Genomic DNA, 24,921 nt, shown 5'->3' with positions numbered 1-24,921 from the left:
CGAATCTCCAGTTGCCTCGCTCGCAGAGGGGTACGAGTGATGGTGTTTACAGTCCGCCTGGATGGTGCAGGGTAGTGTTTCCATCTCAGGATTCTTGACCTAATGTCTCATCTGCAAAGGCCCTTTTCTCTAAATCAGGCAACATTCACAGAATGAATATCCCTCGGATAGAGAATACAGATAATAGAGCACATGCAGTGCCATTCATTTAGGGGATGCCCTGTTCCTCAGACCAGGTCTTCCATTTTTACTGAAGATCATTTCTCATCTAGTTGTCTCGTTTTCAATTAAGTTGAAAATGTTATGTTATGAATAGACAAAGAAGGCAGAAACTTTCTGTTTTGGGAGAGTGTAGTATCTGGAGAGACACCTCCATCTGCCCAGATGAAAAATTATTCCTCTTGATGACAGCCTATACCCTGCTTGCCATTTTAAGCTTTTCCATTGCCTTGGTGGTGGGTATTTTGGGATGGAATTACCGTTCAGGTCACACTTCAGACCCAGTGGTTCGCTTGTGGAGCAATGGCTGGTCCGTGCTGGTCCAGCACCTTACGCGGGGCCCTTCCGCTCACCGCGTGCCAAGGAGCCCGGCACCGCCTTCTTCCCTCCGCGTGACTGTGGGCTTGCGTGGCACCAGATCGTTCAGATACTCTGTTTTCTACAGTGTGAAATACATGTTCTTCTAAGAGGCATTCAGTTGCCCTTCTGTATTTTTTCTTAAGACCTCTCTCCCAGTTGGTCTTTGTTCATTACTTTGCCATGTTTCCTGTGTTTAGCGCCTGCCTCCCCCGGACACCGCCACTGGGTTAAAGGGCGTGCTCTGCCCTTGCAGACCTTTGTTCACACTGCTCCTGTGTCTGCAAGTCTGTGGTTCCGCTTTCAAACCCTCTCACCTGTTTAAATCCTACTTGTCTTTACATCCCGAACTGAAACTTACTTTAACAGGACACTCACATTGTGCCTACTACTGACTGAGTGCTTTCCGAGCACATCACAGATATTAACTAGGTTAAGCCTCATAACAGCCCTGTGAGGCGGGCACTGTTTTGCTAAAGTCACCATTTCACAAATGAGGAAACCAAGGCCAGAGGAGTCAGTTACTTGCCCCAGTCACTCAGCTGGTGATTCTTAGAGCCTGGCTGGAATGCAGGCAGTCTGGTTCCAGAAACCATGCCTCTCCCTCTCTTTGATCCTTCCCTTCTGTTTTTATCCAGAATCTTTTTTTTTTTTTTTTTCTTCCACCCATTCTCCCCTTGCAGTTTTTCCATAGAACTTTCATTCTGTCACTTTTCTTATATTTTAATTACAGCACAATTAATACAAACTACGATGAAAAGACTTATATTTTTACCACTTTTTCTCATCAGATCACATATAGTAACTTGCTAAGTTAATGTCCATCTACCAGAATAAAAATAGATTAATATGGAAAAGAATTAGGATAGAAAATTACAAAAATCCTAAGGGTGAGATTAATACACAAAAAGGTACATGATATTTTGTAGGGTTGGCAAAATTGGTCTTCACATTATGCTTTGAGCTTTCTAGTGGCCAAAGCGGAGGAAAATATGGTTATAGAATTCACAGCATCTAAATGGCTAAAAACAGTCATAAAACAAAAGATAATTGTACTTATTGCAGCCTAGCACTTTCTAGTCCTGGGACCACTGGACGGTCACAGGTAGATCCTCGCTACACCCAGTCCTCAGGAAGTCATTTTGATTTTAGCTCTAAAATAAGCCTTAAATCTATTTTTCTTTGATCACCTTTTCCACCCTGCACTCCAGCCAGACTGGTCTCCCTTCTGTTCCTTGAACAGGCCAAGCTCGTTCCTTTCCCTCTCCTTTGCCGTCACTCCTTCACTCCTCCTCCTCGGAAGGCCTGTCTGCAGTTGCCTGCCTGCCCCTCAGCATCCTGTTCTCAGCACACACAGGCACCATGTCAGAGAAGCCTCTGCTGGTCGCCTTGTTTGAATTGGCCGCCCCATAACCCAGAAGCCGGCCCACAGCACCCTTCTTGGTTACATGGTAGCGTTTATCAAACTGAATTTACCTTTCTGACTTGTTCACTTTTTCATTGGTTACTCCTCAGTATTATGTAAAACCTTAAAGGCACTTGTGTCCCTAATGTTTGGCATATAGGAGTCACTCAGTAAATACATGTTGAGTGAATACAGTACAATCGCAAATTCTTTAGACTCTTCTGATCAAGTGTTGACCATTTACAACATTTTTTGTTAGTGTAGTTCTTGTCTGTCACGTGACTAGATTACCAGGGTATTAGCTTTTTGGGAGTGGTCACATGGACAGCACCACTTTGGAATTTCACGGCAGAACAAGTCATTACTGGAATCTTCATGAATGTTCTCCACTGTTATCACTTCAGGGTAGCTTTCTGCTGAAAGATGTAAATGATCTAAAATTAAATCCTGCAGAAGGGAGTAATAAGTATTTTAATAAAACCTTTTCATTCGGTTTCAAATGAGAGGACTAAACTTACTCCTTTTTTACTTAGGAGATAAGGAAGTTTCTTTACTTCCGTTCTGCCCTGTGCAGCCCTGTGGTACGTCACCTCCCTAACTCCCCGCACGGACCCCAGCAGAGAACACATCAGGGAAGATTAGGACTGATGCCACTCCAGGCAACCTCTCTGTTTAGCTCTGTGGTTTTCTCCGTAGGGTCTCCACCCCATATATTGCCTGCTGCCCTGGTGGTCTGGGCTGGACAGTTTTGAGCCCTCAAGGATGCTCCCTTCCTTTCCCCTCTTCAGAACAGCTGGCTAGTTCTGTGTTGCTTCTCCACTGGCCTTGTCTGTCCCATCTGGCCCTTTCCCCAAGTAGCAGGCAGTGTTCTCTCCCTGCATTTGTTACCAGAAAGAGCAGGAAGAAAAAGTGAACAAAGCAGATGAAGCCTGTCTTTCTAAGTAGTAAATACGCATTCACCGGCATTGGGTGCTGAATGTGGTGGTTTTGTTTCAACTTAGGACACGAGGCTGACCCATTCATGCAGCTTTTATCCGCTTTCATCAAATGGGGAAAATTTTCAGCTCCAGTTTCTTTGGAGAGTTTGCCTTCCCCTTATCTCTTCTTTTCCTGGACTGCAACGCCACGTTAGATCTTACGATGGCACTTCCCAGACTGCATGCCAGGGTGCTGGGGTGCTGCATCACACTCTCAGGGCTGCCGTGGAGAGTTTACAGTTTCCTGGGACCTCTGCAGTAATCGGCGGCTTTCACACACTGCATGAACTGTCAGCTTACGTTAATCATTTATGGTTTTAACACTAGGTCGTGCCCCACTGGTTTCAGTGACATCATATCTTTGTAAAACCGGCACCTGAGCAGCTGCTGTGATAGATGTTAGGTAGCCACAGCTGCTCTGCCTGTTGGGCACCACGTAACTTCCCAAACCAGGGGATCAGATGGGGCTCGGTCACTCTCATTTTCTCATCCACACTGATTTTCACATGCTACCCATTCTCTTTTTAAAATGGATTATGAATAATATCATAGATGCTAAAGATTGTTTTAATGACAGAAAATGATACATTCTTCTCCACAGTATCTGAGAAGTGTTATCGGGAAAACTGAGTAGTTAATATATGGGCCATAAATATTTCACCAGCGTATGATATGATTTATATTATTCCACCAATCTCTATTAAAAAGTCCTTCTTTATCATTAAGGAAAGGCTGGATATAGGAAAATGATAATATACTTCTTTTTCTACTAGCCAAAATGATAGGAATTTCCAATTTAAAAAACCCATTAATTTGAGATGTTATGTAAACTATATGATTGCCTCCTGGATTTACCTTCTGAGGACCTTGTACCACCTGACCTGCCAGAACAATCATTCTCCTCTCCTTCCTTCCAACTCTGTGTCTGCTGTCCGTGCCTTTCTTAAAACCCAGACAGTGCCTGACCACACACGTGCCCCGCGCCCTGGGCAGACACTAGAGGACTCTCCTCGCACACGAGCTTCTCTGCTCCTCTTGCCATAAGACCTGGACTGCCCCTCGGTCGTCAGCATCCACTCCCTTTGGTCCACGTGCTCTCGGAGTGTGTGTTAGTGCAGCCACGCTGGAGTTGATGCAGGGGAGGCAAAAGGAGAAAAACGTGTGCTTTCTTTTAAAATCACCTTAATAGGCTTTGGGAAGGCAATAACTGAGGCAAATAATGTGGCAAACAGCGAGAAAACTTCTGATAAAGAACTTGTAACTTAAGCGCAGCCTGGAGCAGACACGTGAGAAAAGCCGCTGAGCACGGGTCTCCTGCCTACGGTGCGTCAGCGCAGCCTGAAGCCAGGTGTGGGTTCCCGGTCCTCCTGTCGACTCCAGTGCCAGCTGAAGGAAGGCTTGGATACCCATCAGGCCAACTGACTTTTCCTAGAATAATGTCAAGCAAGCGCCGCTGACAGTCTGCAGCCCTGTAGGGTGGAAGGAGCCCAGTGGGTGTTTCCTGCGCAGTGGGCGTCCCCTCCCCTCCCCTCCCCACCCTGGCTCTTCAGAAGTTTTAATCAATTTTTTTCCTCTTTGGCCATCAGTCAGTTGCTGGTGTTAGGTCATTTAATGTCACACATTTTCCTGAGCTCTTTCTCTGACAAATTGAAGTTGCAGAGATGATGACCAAGTCATTGTCCTGCCATTCTGGGATTTTTAAGGGGAAAGTCAGAGAAACAAGTAGTTATGGCAGAATGGCTGAAATAGAGCACGAGGGATATGAGGAAAAGTGAAGCGGAAGCAGAAACGATAGCACAGATCATCCTGAATGGGGGGCGTGGGTACGAACACACTTAGGATGAAGCGAAAGTAATCAGGCAAGGTAGTGCCAGAGGGAAGTCATCCCATGCAGAGGGGCAAAGGCTTGAAAGCAGGAAAAATGGGGCCATCTGCCTGGAGTTAGGGTGTGGCTATGGGAAAATCAGAGTCACCGCCAGCCCCTCCTAGCTGCGTGGTCTCAGGGAACTTCCCTCGCTAAGCCTAGTTTCTTCGTCTGTAAAATGGAGATAGGATGTTGAGCACACATTAATCCATATCCTACTTAATTTTTTAAATGTCTCATTGAAGCCCAGACTGTGGCATGATTCCTTTTCTGATTACTCAAAATGATCCCTCACTAAAAATTGAATTCCTGTAGCACAGATATTTGATCAGTCCTTGGGCAAATTGCACATCTCTCTTAACTCCTTTATTATCAATTTCACCGTCATCACAGAGGAAGAAGACTTGTGCTGCATAGTTCCAGAAGGCAGAAGTAAGGTTGATACTTAGAAATGATAAAGATATTTGCTATTTTTGTTTATAAGGAAAAAAAGTAAAAACATGCTAACAATCAGAATTGGAAGACAGTGACAGGCTTCAGAGTATGGAGCGAGCTCTCTGTCTCCAAGGGGATACGTCCCTGGATGAAACGATAAGTTTCTTGTACTTTTAAGAGGGTGGACTCTCTCACACTGTCTTATGTTGTCAACAGTTTTACTAGTAACCAGTTTGTAACTTGTTGGAGAAGAAACAGATTGCATTGGATTTCTTACAGACTGTGTACAATGTAGAATAACGTAACACTTACTGAGTCTTTTTTTTTTTTTTAATTGCATTGAAGTTTGGATGGTTTGCAGAATAAAGAAAAGAGATAACGACAGGTTTCATAACAGGTCTATAACCTCTGGATCGAAGCTACCCACAGCAGCACTTGAAATGCAGAGTCTCAGTCCCCAGCCTAGATGTACTGATGCAGACTCTGCCCTGAAACCAGGCCCCAGGTGATGTGTGTGCACAATCAAGTGTGAGAGGAGAAGCACGGCCCTAGCACCGCATTTCAGATGATCTGTAAAGGTGGTCAGAGAGCTGCCAGAGTCCTCTATTCAGAACTTCCAGTCTCCATCAGCCCCGATGGCTTCTTATGTTTGTTCTGAGGGATTATGACCATAGGCTGCATTTACCTTTCCCTTCTGTCCAGCTTCTCGTTCCCTTGTCAACCTCTGGCAAGAAAAAAAAATATCTCAGTGATTAAGCTTTCAGAGAGGTGAAGGAAAGTTGTCACATGTGTTAGGGATTCTATAGGAAAATAAATTACCCCTCAGGTCATTACTGCGTCAAGCATGGATCCTCGGATGGATCTCTGGGAAAGCTTATTCTTACTGTGAGACCGGCTAGACCTTGACACTGGATCCGGCAGGCACCCCCTCTGTGATCAGTTGTAGGCCTTTCTCTTCCTGAGGCTCAGGCGTCCCCTGTGTTTCCCAAGGTCACCCAGCTGATAATGCTGGAGCTAGCTTGAGCTAATTCCACGAAATTCATTGTTTTATCATACACTTTTGCTTCTCATGAAATATATAGACAAAAGCCAAACAATGTGGTATATATACTCTTACTCTACACCACACTGCATCACTGTTGCTAAATGTATGAAATGTACATAAATGTGCTGCTGCTGAATGGATGAAATGAGCACAAATGCGAGTTGTACCTTCTGTCTTCTCTCTCTCCTCACCCTTCAGTTAGCAGCCAAAAGGACAGTATTCAAGACAGAGTCCAAGTAGAAGTCCACATGATAATTACCACTTACTGAGTGCCTGTTTTAGCTTAGGCACTTGATGCAGTTGTAAACCTCACAACTGTTCTGCAAGAGCTAGATGTTATTAACTGGACTTGTAGATGGGAAAACCTCACAACTGTTCTGCAAGAGCTAGATGTTATTAACTGGACCTGTCGATGGGAAAACCAAGGCTCAGCAGCCCAGTGATGACAGGACTAGATTTGAGTATTGAGTGTGGGTGTGCTGGAACCCCCATCACGTGCTTTTTCATCATAGCCTAAAACCTCCTATTAATATATAAACTGAATAATTAGTTCCTAATTGACTGAATACAAGAAGTTATTGATCATCCAAAGCACTCTTCCCATGGAAAAAACTTTTCTCAATTATTTTCACATCTGAGTTTCAAAACCAGAAACCAAGGTCACCCTGCTGAAAAATGCAAACAGAAAGAACCATTACAGTCACACCCCTTTGCTTATGAAACTTTCTACTCAGATGTGTTATGTTTCTGCTTTTCCCTTATCCCCGTTCTGAGCAGTGTGGCACCCAATCCTATCAATTTGAATCAACTTTTCAAGTAAAAAATAAGTAAGTTCCCGTTGATTGTCGTTATAAATGTCATCTACCAGGCACTTTTTCTGTTCTCATCCCACGTTATCAGCCCTGCTGTTTATCTCTACCCTGAACTTCATTCGTGGCGTTGAGTGAGCACTGGGCAGTGCAGCGGGACCTTCACGTTGGCCTGTCGCTCCACGTGCCTTCCTCTCACCAGAGACCACTTACAGCAGTACTGAGACTGTGCTGCTTGACACCATTCCCGTGGGATTTCAAACTCTTAAAAACGAATCTTCAAACTGTCTTTTGTAGACAAGTATCCCGAGCTACATATATCAAATGACTTGTCTAAAATTCTATAACGGATTCTTTAGTATGATTCCATATACCCAGTGGGCACATAACCTAACAATGTCGATGATGATAAGAAAGAATGGTGAACTTCTTAAATATAAAGTAATGTCTTTCAGTGTGGTAAAGGACATGAATTTATTGAAATACTGAATATTTTGTGATCGATATAGTACCTTGGACGGCAGGGATGGGGTATTAGATAAAGAAGCAGGAGCCTTATTTAGTTTGAATACACACAGATTGACTGAAATATCACAAATGAGTGAGATGTACCATAAGTAGAAACTACTCTTTTCTCTAATCACATTGAAGATTTTTCTAGATGTATACCAGAGATAAAAAAGGTGAGTAAGACTAGAGATATTACAGTGTCTATCAGTACAGTTCAGAGAGATTGAAATTTATCTAAGTTGTTGATATTCATTGAGTAGGAAATGGGCTAAATACTGTGTATGTCCTACCATTTTTTCCTTCACCATAACACTAAGAAATGGGTTCTGTATCCCATTTCACAATTGAGGAAACTGTCTTGGAAAGTTCAGACTCTTGATTAGTTTGAATGTTAATTGGAAGGCAGAGGTAAATAAGTACAGTCAGGAAATCGATCTGAATCCAGTGTCCTTGCTCTAGACCACCAATTTTATTGCACCGATTTTTATGACCTAGTATGAAAACAAACAAAAAAAAAGATCTAACTTACAGTGCTCAAAAAAGGGATAACACAAGTTGCCTAAAGGTGAAAGTCATGGATTTTGACAGTTTTGAGAAGTACCAGTCAGGTTTTTTGTAAGATGTCCCTCCTTTGGGATTTGTCTAATATTTTTCTCATGATTAGCCCAGGGTTATAGGTTTGGGGAACAAAAACCACAGAGGTAAAATGCTGTTTTTATTACATCATATCATGGGAACATACTATTCACATGACTTACCACTATTAGCTCATTGCTTTTTGTTGCTGAATCATCTTCCATTATACGAATGCACCCCAGCTTGCTTATCTATTCACCTGTTGAACAAAGGGCATCTTGGTTGTTTTAGTGACTAATTTCAAAATTTCAAATTTCAGGTATTCATTGCAGCTATGTAGGAAAGCAGTTGACTTATTAACTTTGTATTCCAAGACCTGTTTCATGTGCTTATTAGTTCTAGTTTATTGTTTGTTCGTATGGTTGCTTTGTTTTGTTTTGATCTGGTTGATTCCTTGGGAATTCTTACATGGAAATGTCACCTGCAGACAAAGTTTTGTTTCTTCCTCCACAGTCTTAAAAGTTTTATTTCCTTTTCTTGTCCTATTGAATTAGGTAGGACTTCTAGTACAGTTTTAATTGGAGTGGTAAGGCTGGACATCCTTGCCTTGTTCCCAATCTTAAGGGGAAAGCATTCAGTCTCTCACCATTCAATATGATATTAGTTGTAGGTTTTTGTAGATATTCTTTTTTTTTTTTTTAAACATCTTTATTGAAGTATAATTGCTTTACAATGGTGTGTTAGTTTCTGCTTTATAACAAAGTGAATCAGTTATACATATACATATGTTCCCATATCTCTTCCCTCTTGCATTAGATGTTCTTTTTTAACTTGAGTAAATTTACCTCCGTTCCTAGTTTGCCAAGTTTTTATCATAAATGATGTTGCATTTCATTAAATACCTTTTCTGCTTTATGTGATCTTACGATTCTTCTTCATGAGCCTTCTTGGCGAGGTGGTCACATGGATTTTCACTAATGCTGAAGCAGCCTTTCATACCTGGAACAAATCCCATTTGGTCGTGACGTGTTTAATACATTATTAAATTCACTTTGCTACTACTGTTTTTGAGGATTTTTGCGTCTTTGTTCATGGGAGATACTGATTTATGGTTTGCTTGCTTGTTTGTTTCATTGTATAATGTCTTTAATGTCTTTTGTTTCCCGTTGGACCACATGTCTCTTCCTCGGGATGTCAGAGACCACCTAGCTCAGCCCCCTGTCACCCTTCCTCGGCCTCTCTGTCTCCCAACCCCTTGACCAGTTGTGGCTTCCACAGGTGGACTTAGAAAAAAAATCTTGGGAGGCACCTCCTGTGACAGGTCCCCATAAGGGCTCAAGACCAAGTGGAGGCCGGTCACTTCTGTCTTCCCCGGTGGCCCAGGCCAGTCCCAGCCTCTGACTAGTAATGTAGAAATAATTTTCAGGAGGCACGTCCGGTGACCACCCTCAGAGAATGAGTTAGGAAATGTTTCCTCTGATTTTATTTTATGGAAGAGAGTGGAGAACTGATATCATTTCTTCCTTTAATATTTGATAGAATTCACCAGTGAAACCTCTGGGTCTGATGCTTTCTTTTTTGGAAGATTATTAATTATTGATTAAATTTCTTTAATAAACATAGTTTTATTCAGATTATTTAATTCTCTTTGTATGAGATTTGGTCATTTGTATATTTCAAGGAATTAGTCCAGTTCATCAGAGTTAACAAATCTGTGGGCCTAGAGTTGTTCATCATCTTCCTTTTTTATCTTTTAATGTCCTTGAGGTCATTAATGATGACCCCTCTTTCATTTATGATATTGTTGTTGTTTTCTTGTTTAGCCTGTCTAGAGGTTTATTAATTTTATTGATCCTTCCAAAGAACCAGCTTTTGGTTTTGTTAATTTTCTCTGCTGTCTGTGGAATTTGAGCTCTCAGCTGTGTGTTTGCTATCCCAATCAAACAAGAGAAGAAGAGAGAACTGGTCTGTAGGCAGCCACGTTATCTGCTTGGTTCTCCTTGTTTGGAGGACATTGTCCATAGGAGGTGGGTCAGGCTATGCCTTTATTTTCTGGTGGAGCCAAATTTCTGTCCTCATTTCTTCATAAGACTTGCACACTTCCTCAAGTTTTAGCTTACGTTGGGCTCTTCTGCTTCCTGCCTTCCTCTCTGACTTGGAAGTCTCATTGTATAATGAGACTTTTGTGTTAGAAATACATGAACATGTTGAATTCTACTTCAGAAAATATATGTGTTTATTTAACCTAAGAATGATGTTTTCAGTCCCTAGGTAGTAGATACACTGTTTGGGAAAGTTCATTTTATTCCCTCTCTCGTGGAATCTCATGTCTGTTTTCGTCCCGGGTTTGCCAGCTGTGTGTTCTCAGACAGTCTTAAGATCTGTTTAGGCCTCCGTTTCCTTGCCTGTGGACAAGCCAGGCAAGGCCCAAGCCGCAGTGTTGGAGTGAGGGTTGCCTGAGGCCCTGGCAGGACGTGATGGAGGGGTGCTCGTGCTCGGTGGATGCAGCCTCCCCAGACGTCGGCTTCCTGTTCTGTGTCCCAGACAGACACTGGCTCCTGGGGTTTCTCTGATGTTACCATATTTATTGTTGCTGGACTAGCTGCCTAAATGACTTAATTTCCTTCCTTTAGGTAGGTACCTGTTTCGCATTTGCTTTTAGTTTTCACTTTGCGTATGGTTTCCTTATTTCTTTTTACAGAATTATGGAACACTGATTTTTGTGAGGTATAAACGCATGCGAACAGTGGAATGCTAGAGAATACCATGAGGATTGCTAATTTGACCCTTTTGCTTGCAGGGGAAGGGGAGGAGTCGCGGCCCGGCCGGTGGGAGTCGGGGTACCGCGAGGGACGCCGACTTCCAGGGGAGTCCTTTCCACGCGAGGGCCAGTGAGTCGAGGAAGAGGACTTCTCACTCCCAGAGCAAGAGGCGTCCCCCCAGCTGGGTACAGACCTCCACCGCCGCCCCCAACACAAGAGACCTACGGAGATTATGTAAGTGGAGGTGTTCTGATGATCTGCGACCCAGACATAGCGTTGGGTGTTGTGACCAGTATCCCTCACCTTGCTTTAGCTCTTTAGCAAATGTTTATTGAGTGCTAAATAAGTACTTGGTACCAGAGGCACAGAAAATGTGAACGAAATAACCTCTTTGGTCAAATAACTTAAACCTCAGATATGGAAGATGAGTTTGGGTGGCGGCGAGGTTCAAGACCAGGTCAAGGGGGCGTGCGGGCAGCCCCCAGGAGTGTAGCGTGGCACTCGTCCACGGTCCTCTCCAGGTTGCCTCTGAGCGATTCAGTCATTTAAAAAGAAGTCGCCTACGTATACCAAGCTGTTTTTACCCTTCAGTGTTTCCACTTAAGCTGTGCTGCTGAATACCGATTCTTAGTGGAAATTCTTTTCAGTGAAGAAAATAAAAGTTCCCAGTTTTTTAAATTAATGCATTATCAGTTTTCCCATTTATCATTCCATAATTCTTTGATATGGTTCATAGACTTATTTAACATAAGAGAAAGAAAATACATCCATGGAAAATGGGCGGCAGGGGGTGGGGAGGGTGGAATCTTTAACAAGAATACAGAACCCCTGGGATTCTTACTGTAACTTTCTGGTGAACATAAATGAGGAAGATAAGTACTGGATAGATGTTTCATATTAGTAATTGAAAGTATTAAAGAAAGAGTATATGAACTGTTGTCAAAGAAGGGGAAGTACTGACAGGCCTAAAATGCCAGAACCAGTAGGTTTTCATGTCTCCCTTTAATGGAGGTCTCTTGCTAGGAGCTCAGCACCTCTTTGCACAGTTTCTGGAACTTTCAGTAATCCCTGGGCCACAGACAACTTCTTCAGTGTCATCTGCAGCCACCAAAGGAGCTGAGTCTTTGTCCTGGTCATACTGAACTTCTTATAATTCTCTAAATGTGCTGCGTCCTCTTAGGCTTCCAGAACTTTCCTTGTGTAGCAGCCTCGGCCTCGAGTGCTCCTCCCCCTCATCTGACTGTTTCCTGTTTGTCCTTGCAGACTTAGGTCAGCTGTTACTAGGGGAACTCATGGGAGGCAAGAGCTGGCCTGTTGAGCATCACCGCAGTCTCCCACCTGACCGTGGCCGCTGGCAGGGCAGGGACGGAGAGCTGCACCCCTTTGCACTGGCAGAGCGCATGCTGGGAGCTCAGCGAGTTATATTCTGAAAATAAGTGCCATGGGGACAGCTTCACCATTTGGCTGTTCACTTGGGGAAGGCTGTGTCTGTGTCTCGGCTCTGTGTTCTTTACAGTTGGACGTGGTCCTGTTTACTAGTATTCTTACCAAGCTGGCAGTTGTGCCTCAAGTTCATCCACAAAGGCTGAGTCTCATGAGAGTAGCAGAGACTGAAGGAAAGGAAACGTGAAATTCCTTTGAGGTGGCCCGGTGTCTGCTTTTTTCCACCTTGGCGTGCCTTGAGTTCCCTCAGGTTTGGGTGCTGTAGATGTGGCTGGATGGTGTCGCCGTAATCGCCAAGGTAGGGGGTATGGGAAACCTGGATCCTAGGCCCCCCTGTGCTATAAACATGGTACGAGTCAGGCAAGGTACTTAGCTTTTTTTGGCTAAATCCACCAATCCACCTGTCTCAGAAAGAGCCAGTGCCTTCTTTCCATACATTAATTCACCTTTCCACTCAGCAAAGATCGATTGAATTCCTACTGTGTGAACCAGACACACACATCCTCTGTCTCAGTGTGTATACCCTGGTGAGTCTCAAATGAAATTAGATGAATACAAATAAAAATTTCTTGAAAGGTTAAAGTCAAGGGGAGCAAAAGGAAGAGAAATTCAAGGCACTTGGTTTTTCTGTGTTTAGCTCTGAGTTTTATTGATAAGTGATGGGAAAGGCATGAAAACAGTCGATTTGCAAAGTACTCTGTTGAGTTAATAACACCCCTTCCCATCCACTACCACGGCTAATGGGATGGTGGCCCGTGCAGAAGAATATGTGTCCTGTCAGGAGCAGACGAGGGCTGGAGGGCTCTGAGCAGAAAGGCAGCCCGCGTCGCGTGAACCCACACTCACGCCTGGCGCTCTCCAGGCACGCATTGTCCCTGAGGCTGCATTTCCAACACAGCTCGTACTCATTCTGCCACACCACGGCGTTGCCTTCAAATAACAGACGGCCACGTTGGCTGTCTTGCTTATAATTTGCCATTGGTCTTAACCGTTTGAGATTCTAAAGATTACTCGCACTGTACGCTTAGCTTTGCAGCATGGGAAGGGGAAAAAAAAACCTTTAAAAAATTACTTTGTTTATTTGCTTATTTCTAGGAATTTAGATCATGTGGGTATACTACAAAATATCCGACTTAGCCTGGGTCCTGGAACCCCCCAGAATGGTTATTTATTCACGTGGCAAGTGGGAAAGTTGAAGCTGGTCTTCTTAGAGTATACTAAAATAACTATTCCATTGAACTGGAATAACCATAAATTAGACTCTAAACTCCGTGGGAGTAGGGACCCCCGACCCCACCCCTGCACCCACCTTTGTATTCTCAGCACCTAGTATAACGTCTAGCACATAGTCGGTCCTTAGTACATGTTTGCTGAATGGATGAATATTCTCAAGACTGAGTTTTTAAAAATTGCCACCTGTGGAGAACCCACCCCAAATGCCTCCTGTGTGCTTTGTCGTTTTTAGTCACTTAGCGGTTTATATCTAACTTATTAGCATGTCACTGTGTAGTGCAATCTTCACTTAGTATACGTCTGTTTCTAGATTGTAGACTTGTCAGGAAAGGCACTGTGTCTTGTAATTAGTCTCTAGCCACTAGCATAGTTTCTGGCACATTGTAAGCACTTAGTAAATGTTTACTGGACTAGACAACCCTGCACAGAGACCAGGTAAGTTTTCCTAACGAAGGTTGCCATTGATCTTTTCTAAGTCAATTACTGTAACCGTCCCGTGGGAAGAATATGATAGTTGGCATTTGGAAAAAGATCTTCCCTTCATTATTCTTGTGCTCAGAGGGCAGTTGCAGGTTACAAAGACGTAAGACTGATTCTGTGTAGCTCCTGAAAATAACAGAGTCACGTATGATAAGTCTGATCTCAGTATGAGAATGCTTTCAAGAAGGACGTAACATTTAATGAGAAACTGCTCTCCATGAGGCACTTTCTTATATGTCATGTCGTGTTGTTCTCACAGCCACTCAGAGAGGTATTGTGATCCTGTTGTACAGGTGAGAAATTCAGATGTGGGAAGTTAGTGTCTTTCCCCACGTCACAAGGGTGATACAGAAGGAGCAGATGCCGGGTTCACGATGCAAGGCCTGTATTCTATCTTGAACAGCCCGTGCTTGATTGAAACCAGCGCTCTGCGAGCTGAGGTGATAAGGTCTCCTCACCTTTGGGGAAGGTGCAGCAGATCCTGTACCCTGCTGTCATCAGGAGTGCAGCAAAGGCTGGCAGGAGATTACGTAACCTCTGTGGTCCCTTGCAGTTTAATAATTCTCTGGTTAAAAGCTACCTTAAGTAGGGAAATGAGAACTGAGAACCATTAGGAAGAATGGGATGGGTTAGGATTTAAAAAATAATAATAAACAAAGCATTATTACATTGATTGGCAAAAAAAAAAAAATGAAATAGCACTTTCACTGTTTAAGAATTTCCGAGCATCTGTATCTCTAAAAAAGGCCTGTCATTCCTTTGGAACTCAAAAATGTAATTTTTAATGATTTCCTTGAAATACATTTGTGGTAATAAATGTTCTGTTTCTATAGAACTTGTTGGTTATATCTAACCAATTCAGTTTACTTATTTTAATTCTCATTTAACATTTAGTATCTGAGGCCATTATTTCCAGAATAAAAGATGCAAAGAAATCATATCAGTTGCTTATTTAAACAAAAAAGGGGATGAAACCTATTCTTTCAAGATCCTGCCACAACTGGTGCTTTTTTGAGAAAGTATACCTTTCAGTCCTTAAAATACTCAGTATTCTTCAGATTATGTATACTAAAATGAAGGTATTTCAATACAGTTTTAGGCCCAAGAAAAAACTCAATGTATGGTATATGTAAATTTTTTTTAGTAAATAGTTATAATATGCCCATAATAAAAATGTTGCCTATTAGCCCAAGCAAGAAAGCCTGATAACTTAAAGGTATTTTCTTGTCGAAATGTGCCTATTGAAATTGGACTGATTTTTCTCAAGGTGAGTTGGTGAAGATAACTTGGTCATTTACAATGTCATCTGAGCCCACTGTTCTTCATCGGAGTCACTGTCACAGAATATTCCCTGAGTATGTGTCATTGAGAAGAACATCTGTTGGCAAATAAATCTGTTCCACTGTAAGAAAGTTATTATCACAAAAAGTACATGTAACACACAGTAGCCATTTGAATAGTGTAGGCTCACCACCTCTCCGTGAACACCAGTCTTCTGAGAATAACTCTAAGAATACAAGGCAATTCAACACGATTAGCTTTTTTCCAAAAAGGAAGAAAACAGATAATGGATGTGTTTTCAACCATTTGAGTACAAACTGGGACCTGCTGCTCCACTTTTCACTTAGTAAAGTTAGAGATAATTACAGTAACTTCTCATCTCTTTTCGAGAATAAGAAGCACCTCTTCCCCAAAATGACATTGATTAATTACTTATGTCCAGATAATTAAATAGCTGACAAATAATTAGTGTAACCCAGAATATATTCAATGAGAGCACTTTAACAATTCAAAATGTCGTTGTAATTACACAAAAGGACATGTTTGATGCTTGCTGATCGAGCCCAACTTACATGTGAATTTCTAAAGTGAAGTCATTTTTTACACATTGCTTTAGGCTCCACATACAAAGAAAACACACAAAGTACAGCGGCCCTCCATTATCTGCAAGTTCGACATCTTCGGATTCAACCAACCACAAACAGAAAGTATTTTTTAAAAAGTTCCATAGAGTTCCAAAATGGAAGCAAAACTTGAATTTGCCACATGCAGGCAACTATTTACATAGTATTTACATTGTATTTACAACTATTTACATAGTATTTACATTGTATTACTATAATCTGGAGATGATTTAAAGTACAAGGGAGGATGCGTAGGTTATATGCAGATATAACTACATATCCGTTTTATATAGGAACTTGAGCGTCTGTGGATTTTGGTTCCGACGGGGTCCTGGAACCAATCCCTCGTGGATACCGAGGGACGACTGTAACTGCGTATTCCCCACACACTCAGTCTGGTCGTTTTATTTACTGTCTCTGAAAAATCTTGTCCATTGCCGTGATTTCACGTGACATTTGTGTGTTAGTGACTACTAGATCTGCCTCTCCTCCGAGCTCTCTCTAGGGCCCCTTCCTGAGTCCCTCCCTACAGGCCCGCAGCTCCGTGCAGGCTGTGGTGTGGCCTGCAGGGGCCTTGTTCCTCCCAGGGCCCTCGTTGAGGGAACAGCACCTCCATGAACCCAGGCGCCCAGGATCTCGTTCGTTCATCGTCATTCCCTGCATTCACACGGTAAACACGGCTCACTTCTTCATGAATAACTGTTTGATCTCCAGTTAATCTACGTCACAGCTGCTTTAGGGAAGACGCTTGTCCTCCTGCGCACTTAGGAAACATTCTTGCCAACCTCCCCGCGTCCAACTCCTGTGTTCTGATGATGGCCTCTCACAGTGCCTGCACTTTCCACAATTCGTAGTTACTTGTTTGTATATCGTTTTCACGTTTGACTTCTCGCTAACTTTAAGTCTTTGTTTACTCTTTTATTCCTACCACCTAACATATAGTAGTCCCTCAGTAAATGCTGGTTGTTTATTTTATTTTATTTTATTTTTTAAATTTAATTTTATTTATTTTTTTATACAGCACGTTCTTATTAGTCATCCGTTTTATACACATCAGTGTCTACATGTCAATCCCAATCTCCCAGTTCAGCACACCACCACCACCACCCCCCGCCGCTTTCCCCCCTTGGTGTCCATACGTTTGTCCTCTGCATCTGTGTCTCAATTTCTGCCCTGCAAACCGGTTCATCTGTACAATTTTTCTAGGTTCCACATATATGCATTAATATATGATACTTGTTTTTCTCTTTCTGACTTACTTCAGTCTGTATGACAGTCTCTAGATCCATCTGTGTCTCTACAAATGACCCAATTTCGTTCCTTTTTATGGCTGAGTAATATTCCATTGTATATATGTACCACATCTTCTTTATCCATTTGTCTGTTGATGGGCATCTAGGTTGCTTCCGTGACCTGGCTATTGTAAATAGAGCTGCAATAAACATTGGGGTGCATGTGTCTTTTTGAATTATGGTTTTCTCTGGGTATACGCCCGGTAGTGGGATTGCTGGGTCATATGGTAATTCTCTTTTTAGTTTTTTAAGGAACCTCCATACTGTTCTACATAGTGGCCGTATCAATTTACATTCCCACCAACAGTGCAAGAGGGTTCCCTTTTCTCCACACCCTCTCCAGCATTTATTGTTTGTAGATTTTCTGATGATGCCCATTCTGACTGGTGTGAGGTGATACCTCATTGTAGTTTTGATTTGCATTTCTCTAATGATTAGTGATGTTGAGCAGCTTTTCATGTGCTTCTTGGCCATCTGTATGTCTTCTTTGGAGAAATGTCTATTTAGGTCTTCTGCCCATTTTTGGATTGGGTTGTTTGTTTTTTTAATATTGAGCTGCATGAGCTGTTTATATATTTTGGAGATTAATCCTTTGTCTGTTGATTCGTTTGCAAATATTTTCTCCCATTCTGAGGGTTGTCTTTTTGTCTTGTTTATGGTTTCCTTTGCTGGGCAAAAGCTTTGAAGTTTCATTAGGTCCCATTTGTTTATTTTTGTTTTTATTTCCATTACTCTAGGAGGTGGATCAGAAAAGATCTTGCTGTGATTTATGTCAAAGAGTGTTCTTCCTATGTTTTCCTCTAAGAGTTTTATAGTGTCCGGTCTTACATTTAGGTCTCTAATCCATTTTGAGTTTATTTTTGTGTATGGTGTTAGGGAGTGTTCTAATTTCATTCTTTTACATGTAGCTGTCCAATTTTCCCAGCACCACTTATTGAAGAGACTGTCTTTTCTCCATTGTACATCCTTGCCTCCTTTGTCATAGATTAGTTGACCATAGGTGCATGGGTTTATCTCTGGGCTTTCTATCCTGTTCCATTGATCTATATTTCTGCTTTTGTGCCAGTACCATATTGTCTTGATTACTGTAGCTTTGTAGTATAGTCTGAAATCAGGGAGTCTGATTGCTCCAGCTCCATTTTTTTCCCTCAAGACTGCTTTGGCTATTCGGGGTCTTTTGTGTCTCCATACAAATTTTAAGATTTTTTGTTCTAGTTCCGTAAAAAATGCCATTGGTAATTTGATAGGGATTGCATTGAATCTGTAGATTGCTTTGGGTAGCATAGTCATTTTCACAATATTGATTCTTCCAATCCAAGAACATGGTATATCTCTCCATCTGTTTGTATCATCTTTAATTTCTTTCAGTTTTCTTGAATTTACTGAGGCTTGATTTGTGACCCAAGATGTGATCTATCCTGGAGAATGTTCCGTGCACACTTGAGAAGAAAGTATAATCTGCTGTTTCTGGATGGAATGTCCTGTAAATATCAATTAAATCTATCTGCTCTATTGTGTCATTTAAAGCTTCTGTTTCCTTATTTATTTTCATTTTGGATGATCTGTCCATTGGTGTAAGTGAGGTGTTAAAGTTCCCCACTATTATTGTGTTACTGTCAATTTCCTCTTTTATAGCTGTTAGCAGTTGCTTTATGTATTGAGGTGCTCCTGTGTTGGGTGCATATATATTTATAATTGTTATATCTTCTTGGATTGATCCCTTGATCATTATGTAGTGTCCTTCCTTGTCTCTTGTAACATTCTTTATTTTAAAGTCTATTTTATCTGATATGAGTATTGCTACTCCAGCTTTCTTTTGATTTCCATTTGCATGGAATATCTTTTTCCATCCCCTCACTTTCAGTCTGAATGTGTCCCTAGGTCTGAAGTGGGTCTCTTGTAGACAACATATATATGGGTCTTGTTTTCTGTATCCATTCAGCGAGCCTGTGTCTTTTGCTTGGAGCATTTAATCCATTGACGTTTAAGGTAATTATCGGTATGTATGTTCCTATGACCATTTTCTTAATTGTTTTTGGTTCGTTTTTGTAGGTCCTTTTCTTCTCTTGTGTTTCCCACTTAGAGAAGCTCCTTTAGCATTTGTTGTAGAGCTGGTTTGGTGGTGCGGAATTCTCTTAGCTTTTGCTTGTCTGTAAAGCTTTTGATTTCTCCATCGAATCTGAATGAGATCCTTGCCGGGTAGAGTAGTCTTGGTTGTGGGTTCTTCCCTTTCATCACTTTAAGTATATCATGCCACTCCCTTCTGGCTTGTAGAGTTTCTGCTGAGAAATCAGCTGTTAACCTTATGGGAGTTCCCTTGTATGTTATTTGTCGTTTTTCTCTTGCTGCTTTCAATAATTTTTCTTTGTCTTTAATTTTTGCCTGTTTGATTACTATGTGTCTCAGCGTGTTTCTCCTTGGGTTTATCCTGTATGGGACTCTCTGTACTTCCTGGACTTGGGTGGCCATTTCCTTTCCCATGTTAGGGACGTTTTCGACTATAATCTCTTCAAATATTTTCTCAGGTCCTTTCTCTCTCTCTTCTCCTTCTGGCACCCCTATAATGCGAATGTTGTGGCATTTAATGTTGTCCCAGAGGTCTCTTAGGCTGTCTTCATTTCTTTTCATTCTTTTTTCTTTATTCTGTTCCGCAGCAGTGAATTCCACCATTCTGTCTTCCAGGTCACTTATCCGTTCTTCTGCCTCAGTTATTCTGCTATTGATTCCTTCCAGTGTAGTTTTCATTTCAGTTATTGTATTGTTCATCTCTGTTTGTTTGTTCTGTAATTCTTCCAGGTCTTTGTTAAACATTTCTTGCATCTTCTCGCTGTTTGCCTCCATTCTTTTTCCGAGGTCCTGGATCATCTTCACTATCGTTATTCTGAATTCTTTTTCTGGAAGGTTGCCTATCTCCACTTCATTTAGTTGTTTTTCTGTGGTTTTATCTTGTTCCTTCATCTGGTACATAGCCCTCTGCCTTTTCATCTTGTCTGTCTTTCTGTGAATGTGGGTTTTTTCCCACAGGCTGCAGGATTGTAGTTCTTCTTGCTTCTGCTGTCTGCCCTCTAACGCTGGTTGTTTAGATGGATGGACAGACATGGATGGATGGATGGATGGACAGACACACAGACAGATGATTACCTTAGCCTCCTTAGTCCCACCTTTGCTTGTTGTCCTGCCCTAACCCTGGGTCCTTCCCTTGAATGATGTATTACTCATATTACTTCTGGTGTGCTTTCTGGTATCTAAAGTCTGATGATGCTACTGCCCTGCCAGCCCCAGAACGTAAGAACTAGTTGAGAAATTTAGGAGGATAAAGTTGAAATTCTTCTAAATGATGTCTGAAGGCTTTCTTCACTGCCCTCTTCAGCCTCTTAACCCCCTTCTGTCCCCACATCATCATTTTATTTCAATCAATACCTGTACTGCAGTTCCTTAAACATACCAGGACTGTGTGGCTATCTGTGTATGTACTATTGCTTCTCTTCTAATGCCTTTTTTTGTTCTGTCCCTACCAATTCTTTTTACTATTTATTCTTCAGCTGTGAAGCCTTCCTGGTCCTACTCAGGCACCCCTGGGTGCACGTGATGCCTGCCTCAGTGTCTGCTTACTTGTCTTTGTTCCCTGTAGGGTGGAATTCTTCAGGGCAGGAACTATGTCATTTTTTTTTTAAATCTTAGTTTGCCCAGAGCCTATCACAGGGCCTGACATTTTGGAGATACTAAATAAACATATGGAGGATGGCTTTTATTAATGCCAACTAATTCTGTCATTCCATGTGTCATGTGCCTTGTTAAACATACTTAGTGAAATAAAACTAAAGCCAATTTTAGCAAACATTTAGTGACCTAATAAATAGGAAAGACAGTGCAATTTAATAAAGAGGATATTATTCTGAGATGTAAAATACTTGGTTTCTAATCCTCCTTATTGTCTGTATCACGTCTGTTTTTTTTTCTTGTGTATACTAACCTTTTTAGTTTCTTCATCTGCAAAATGCAGGTGATGGTACTTGACCTATAAATTAGCAGGTTAGACCAGATGCTGTTCTAACCTCTTTTCCAACTTTAAAATTCTATAATTGGTTGTTTTCTGAAATTTACTTGGTTTCCACTCACCCTAAACATGTTCTTTTAATAAGAAATTGTATTTTCATCAAATAGAAATCTTGATATTGAAAGGAAAGTCACAAAATAAACAAAGCAAACATTCTAATGAGAGAAACAAGCTAAAGGTGAGTGGCTCTGAATCTTTTGAATTCTAAAACAAGTTTTGAAAAATAATTTTAAAAGTGAGATCTCTTTTTAAATGCAAACTCACCTTTCAAGATTTATAATCTAGAATTGTCTTAGAAATTTTAATCATATTATTTTTTAACTCATTTAATTATGGTTGCATCAGCCTTCTATTCATGGGAGGTATTTACCATTCACTAATATCCCTTGATATCTTAATATTGTGTAATCATTTAAGCTTTTGAGCCTGAGCTGATGGGTTAATCCCCTTTAAACATACGTACAGTGGGGCGTTCTAGATGAAGTCGTACGAGTTCATCAGAATATGAAAGCTCTCTCAGGTACTTGAAATGCTCTGATTATCCAGCTGTATGGTGTTTACTGAACAGAATGTGGAATTGTCCTCAAACCACCCCATCTGGTGTGGCAGTGCCTACTTGAGCGAGGCAGGGGATGGCTGGGCACACGAAGGACTTTTACACGTTTTAGAGAAGGATGTGCAGGCTCCTTGAGGCTGCTGGGCCATAGGAAGTAGCAGAGCCAAGTACATCTGACTAGAGCACCAGGCACTCTTCTCTTCAGATCCTCCCATCAGGGCCTCCCCACGGGGGATGTGGTGTGCAGTGGAGCACGTGGTCCCCCCGTGCTTCCCCGTACGTTGCTGCCCCAGCCCTCACAGTGCTGCCGGGTGGTGTCTTCTCCCAGACAGGAGGAAGGAAGGAAGGTCACTAAGCCACAGACACAGGGGATAACCCAGCCTGCACTGTGCAAGGGTGGACATCCCATCCAGTGGCCTGCGGGCTGAGAAGTGGGTGAACTGAGATTGGATCCCGGGTTCCCTAACCCGGGGTCTGAAGCTTTTATTCACAATATTCTCACTTGTATAGTGTTTATGACCTAGAAGAAGTGAGAAAATAAGTGAGGAAAGAGTATAAGAACCAGAGCTGGAGACACAATCGTAATTGTATAGCAAAGGCATCCCTAGCCATGGACCTTTCTTCCAGATTGATGCCCTTATCTGGTCTGTCTGAGTGACTGAAGAGGATCCTGAGCTTTCTAGGTGCTTCTTTGTAAAATCATCAACTTCAGTCTTAAGGTCAGAAGTTGCTGCTTTAATTTATTATATGTTTGGAAGGACAGTATCTGAAGGAGATGGCTTCATTTGGAAACGATCACAGAAGTGCAGGACAATTTCTCCTAACTGGTTTAGTCTTCTAATGTTTTTCTGATTCCATAACCACAGGAAAACAGTGTACTCTTCAACTTTTAGAAGTTGATGGAAGAAAAGGCAGCTGCCATTTGTTGGGTATTTACTTTATAGAACGTATTAGTGTGCCGGGCACTTCTCCTGTATCGTCTTATTCACTCCTCACTTCAGCCCTGTGAGGTAAACGTGATCACCAGGCCGTTTAGAGAGGATGACTAATTTTTCCCAAATCACACTTCTAGTAAGTAATGAAACCCACATGCCCTTATTTTTCTTCACAAGCACTTTTCTCAGCACTTTACGTCGATCTGTCATATCCTTAAAACACCACATGAGATAAATATCAATACTTTCTAGAAGTCATACAGCTGATTGGGGCAGAGCTAGAATTTGAAGCCCAGCGTCTGGCTCCAGAGCCCATGCTCTTAACCAAAGATCCGGTGCTTCCTGGACAAGTCCGTTTCATCTAATTTAAAACTCTGTTTGTGGACAGAGAAACTGACAAATGAATGGGAAAAATTGCTTAATCACTTCAGACATGAGGGTTCCTATGTGAAACTTAGAGCAAGAGGCCCGTGATTGAGTAGTAGTTGGTTTTACTAGTCCTTCTGCAACTACTGGAGGGTGTGTCCTCATAGGACTTCTGCCATTGGTTAACCTAACCCAAGTGTGAAGGGTCAAAGAGACAGTTTAAATGGGAGCAGAAATCTATACCTTGTGTTTGTACACAAAGACATGCCTTTCCTGCCTGTTCTCTAGCATCAGACTCATTAAAGCTGTAGGAAAAGAAACTTGTCTCAAGAAAGACGCTGCTACCACCATCAACAGTGTCCTTGTCTATAAAATGTCTCCGCGGGGACCACCATTTCTCCGTTTGCCCTAGGAATAAACTCTTCTGAAATTTTGTCAACTAGGAACATCAGTGAAAGCCTGTAGGGAAAAACCAAATATATCTTTAAAATGTACACATAATTCTGTGATGTAGACTTTGCTTAAAGACTCAGGGAAGTCACGTTCCTTGTCATTCTTCTGAGAGCTCACCTGAAGTTTTAATTGTATGACTAGTCTGGGAGTTTCGGTCCAGATGAGAGTTGTACTAACGGCAAATTTTCCCATTGCAGTGACTACTGGCGTAATTTTTTTGACAATTAAGTAATTTCTAAACTGCTTCAATTATCTTGTTTTCCACAGTGAGAAATTTAATTAAAACAGAGTTACAGATTGTGAAAAGGTTATTTATGAAAATGCATTTTAAATGTGGATTGAAAAGCCTAGGGACACCTTTTTATTTTAGATAAAAAGATGAAGGTTCTGTAATTTTTTATATCCATTTTACCAGAAGCAAGAATAAGAGCAGTGTGCAATTTACTTGAAATGTCTATCAGGAGCTTCACAAATCTATCTCTTTCCTAAATTGCTTGAAAACTTGACCTCTTTTAGAAATGTAAAACTTTAGGAAATAATTTCAGATTTTAAAGTTGTGAATATGAAGGGATTTTGTTTTTGTTTTTCCTCCTTTAAGCAAAAACAACCCCCCAAAATGTGCTTTATTAAGGGAGTAGAGGACTCTGAAATGGCAATGTCTCTAAGGCATGGAAAGCAGATTCTGTCTCCCTAACTAGGCTTGCCCATCCAAGTAAGGTGAGCGAGCGATTGTAGTTGAGCTAATGTGAGGGGCGTGTCACATCCCTTGGGTGAATCAGGGCAGAGGCTGGGAGGGGAACTTGAGAACCACTAGACTAGTCCTCTGTTACAGTGGATTTCCCACAAGAACCTGCCATCTTCGTTTTATTGTTTTCGTTGAGCTTTTCACCAGCGTGCGTAGAACTCAGTCCTCGCCTGCAAGTAGACCAGAGTCCGGGAAGGAACAGTTATCACCCTCACTTTGAAGGCTTTCACAATCCCCTGGAAACGTCAGGTGGTCATTATTTGGATCCACCTGTGTACATCCTATTTAGGGTACTTACCTTAGAGTGATGTGATCACTCTTTAATTTGTCTTACTGTTTCCCATTATATTTTAAGCTGATGATAGGGGCCATGGCTTTTTATCCACAGAGCCCAGAATTGAGTAAGTAATCAATGTTTGATTTCTTGATTCAGAAACAAAGCCCAGTGATTATTCAGGAGAGGAACACCTGCAATTGACTTACATACGGAGTGTTTAG

The 24,921-nt window shown here is 41.7% G+C and overlaps 1 protein-coding gene across 2 annotated transcripts in view; it reads left to right on the top strand.

Annotated features, from left to right (window-relative positions):
• Window positions 1-24,921, top strand: part of KHDRBS3 (KH RNA binding domain containing, signal transduction associated 3) — a 165,712-nt gene that overhangs the window by 89,979 nt on the left and 50,812 nt on the right. For both annotated transcript variants that reach the window (XM_059902056.1, XM_059902055.1), the window contains exon 6: window positions 10,998-11,193. In XM_059902056.1, coding sequence (XP_059758039.1) covers window positions 10,998-11,193 — 196 coding nt within the window. The remainder of the gene's footprint in view (window positions 1-10,997; window positions 11,194-24,921) is intronic.

Source organism: Balaenoptera ricei, chromosome 17, assembly GCF_028023285.1.
Source record: "Balaenoptera ricei isolate mBalRic1 chromosome 17, mBalRic1.hap2, whole genome shotgun sequence".
Taxonomy (NCBI): Eukaryota; Metazoa; Chordata; class Mammalia; order Artiodactyla; family Balaenopteridae; genus Balaenoptera; species Balaenoptera ricei.
Note: the sequence above shows the minus strand (reverse complement) of the source record. Positions and strands in the feature narration are given on the sequence as shown.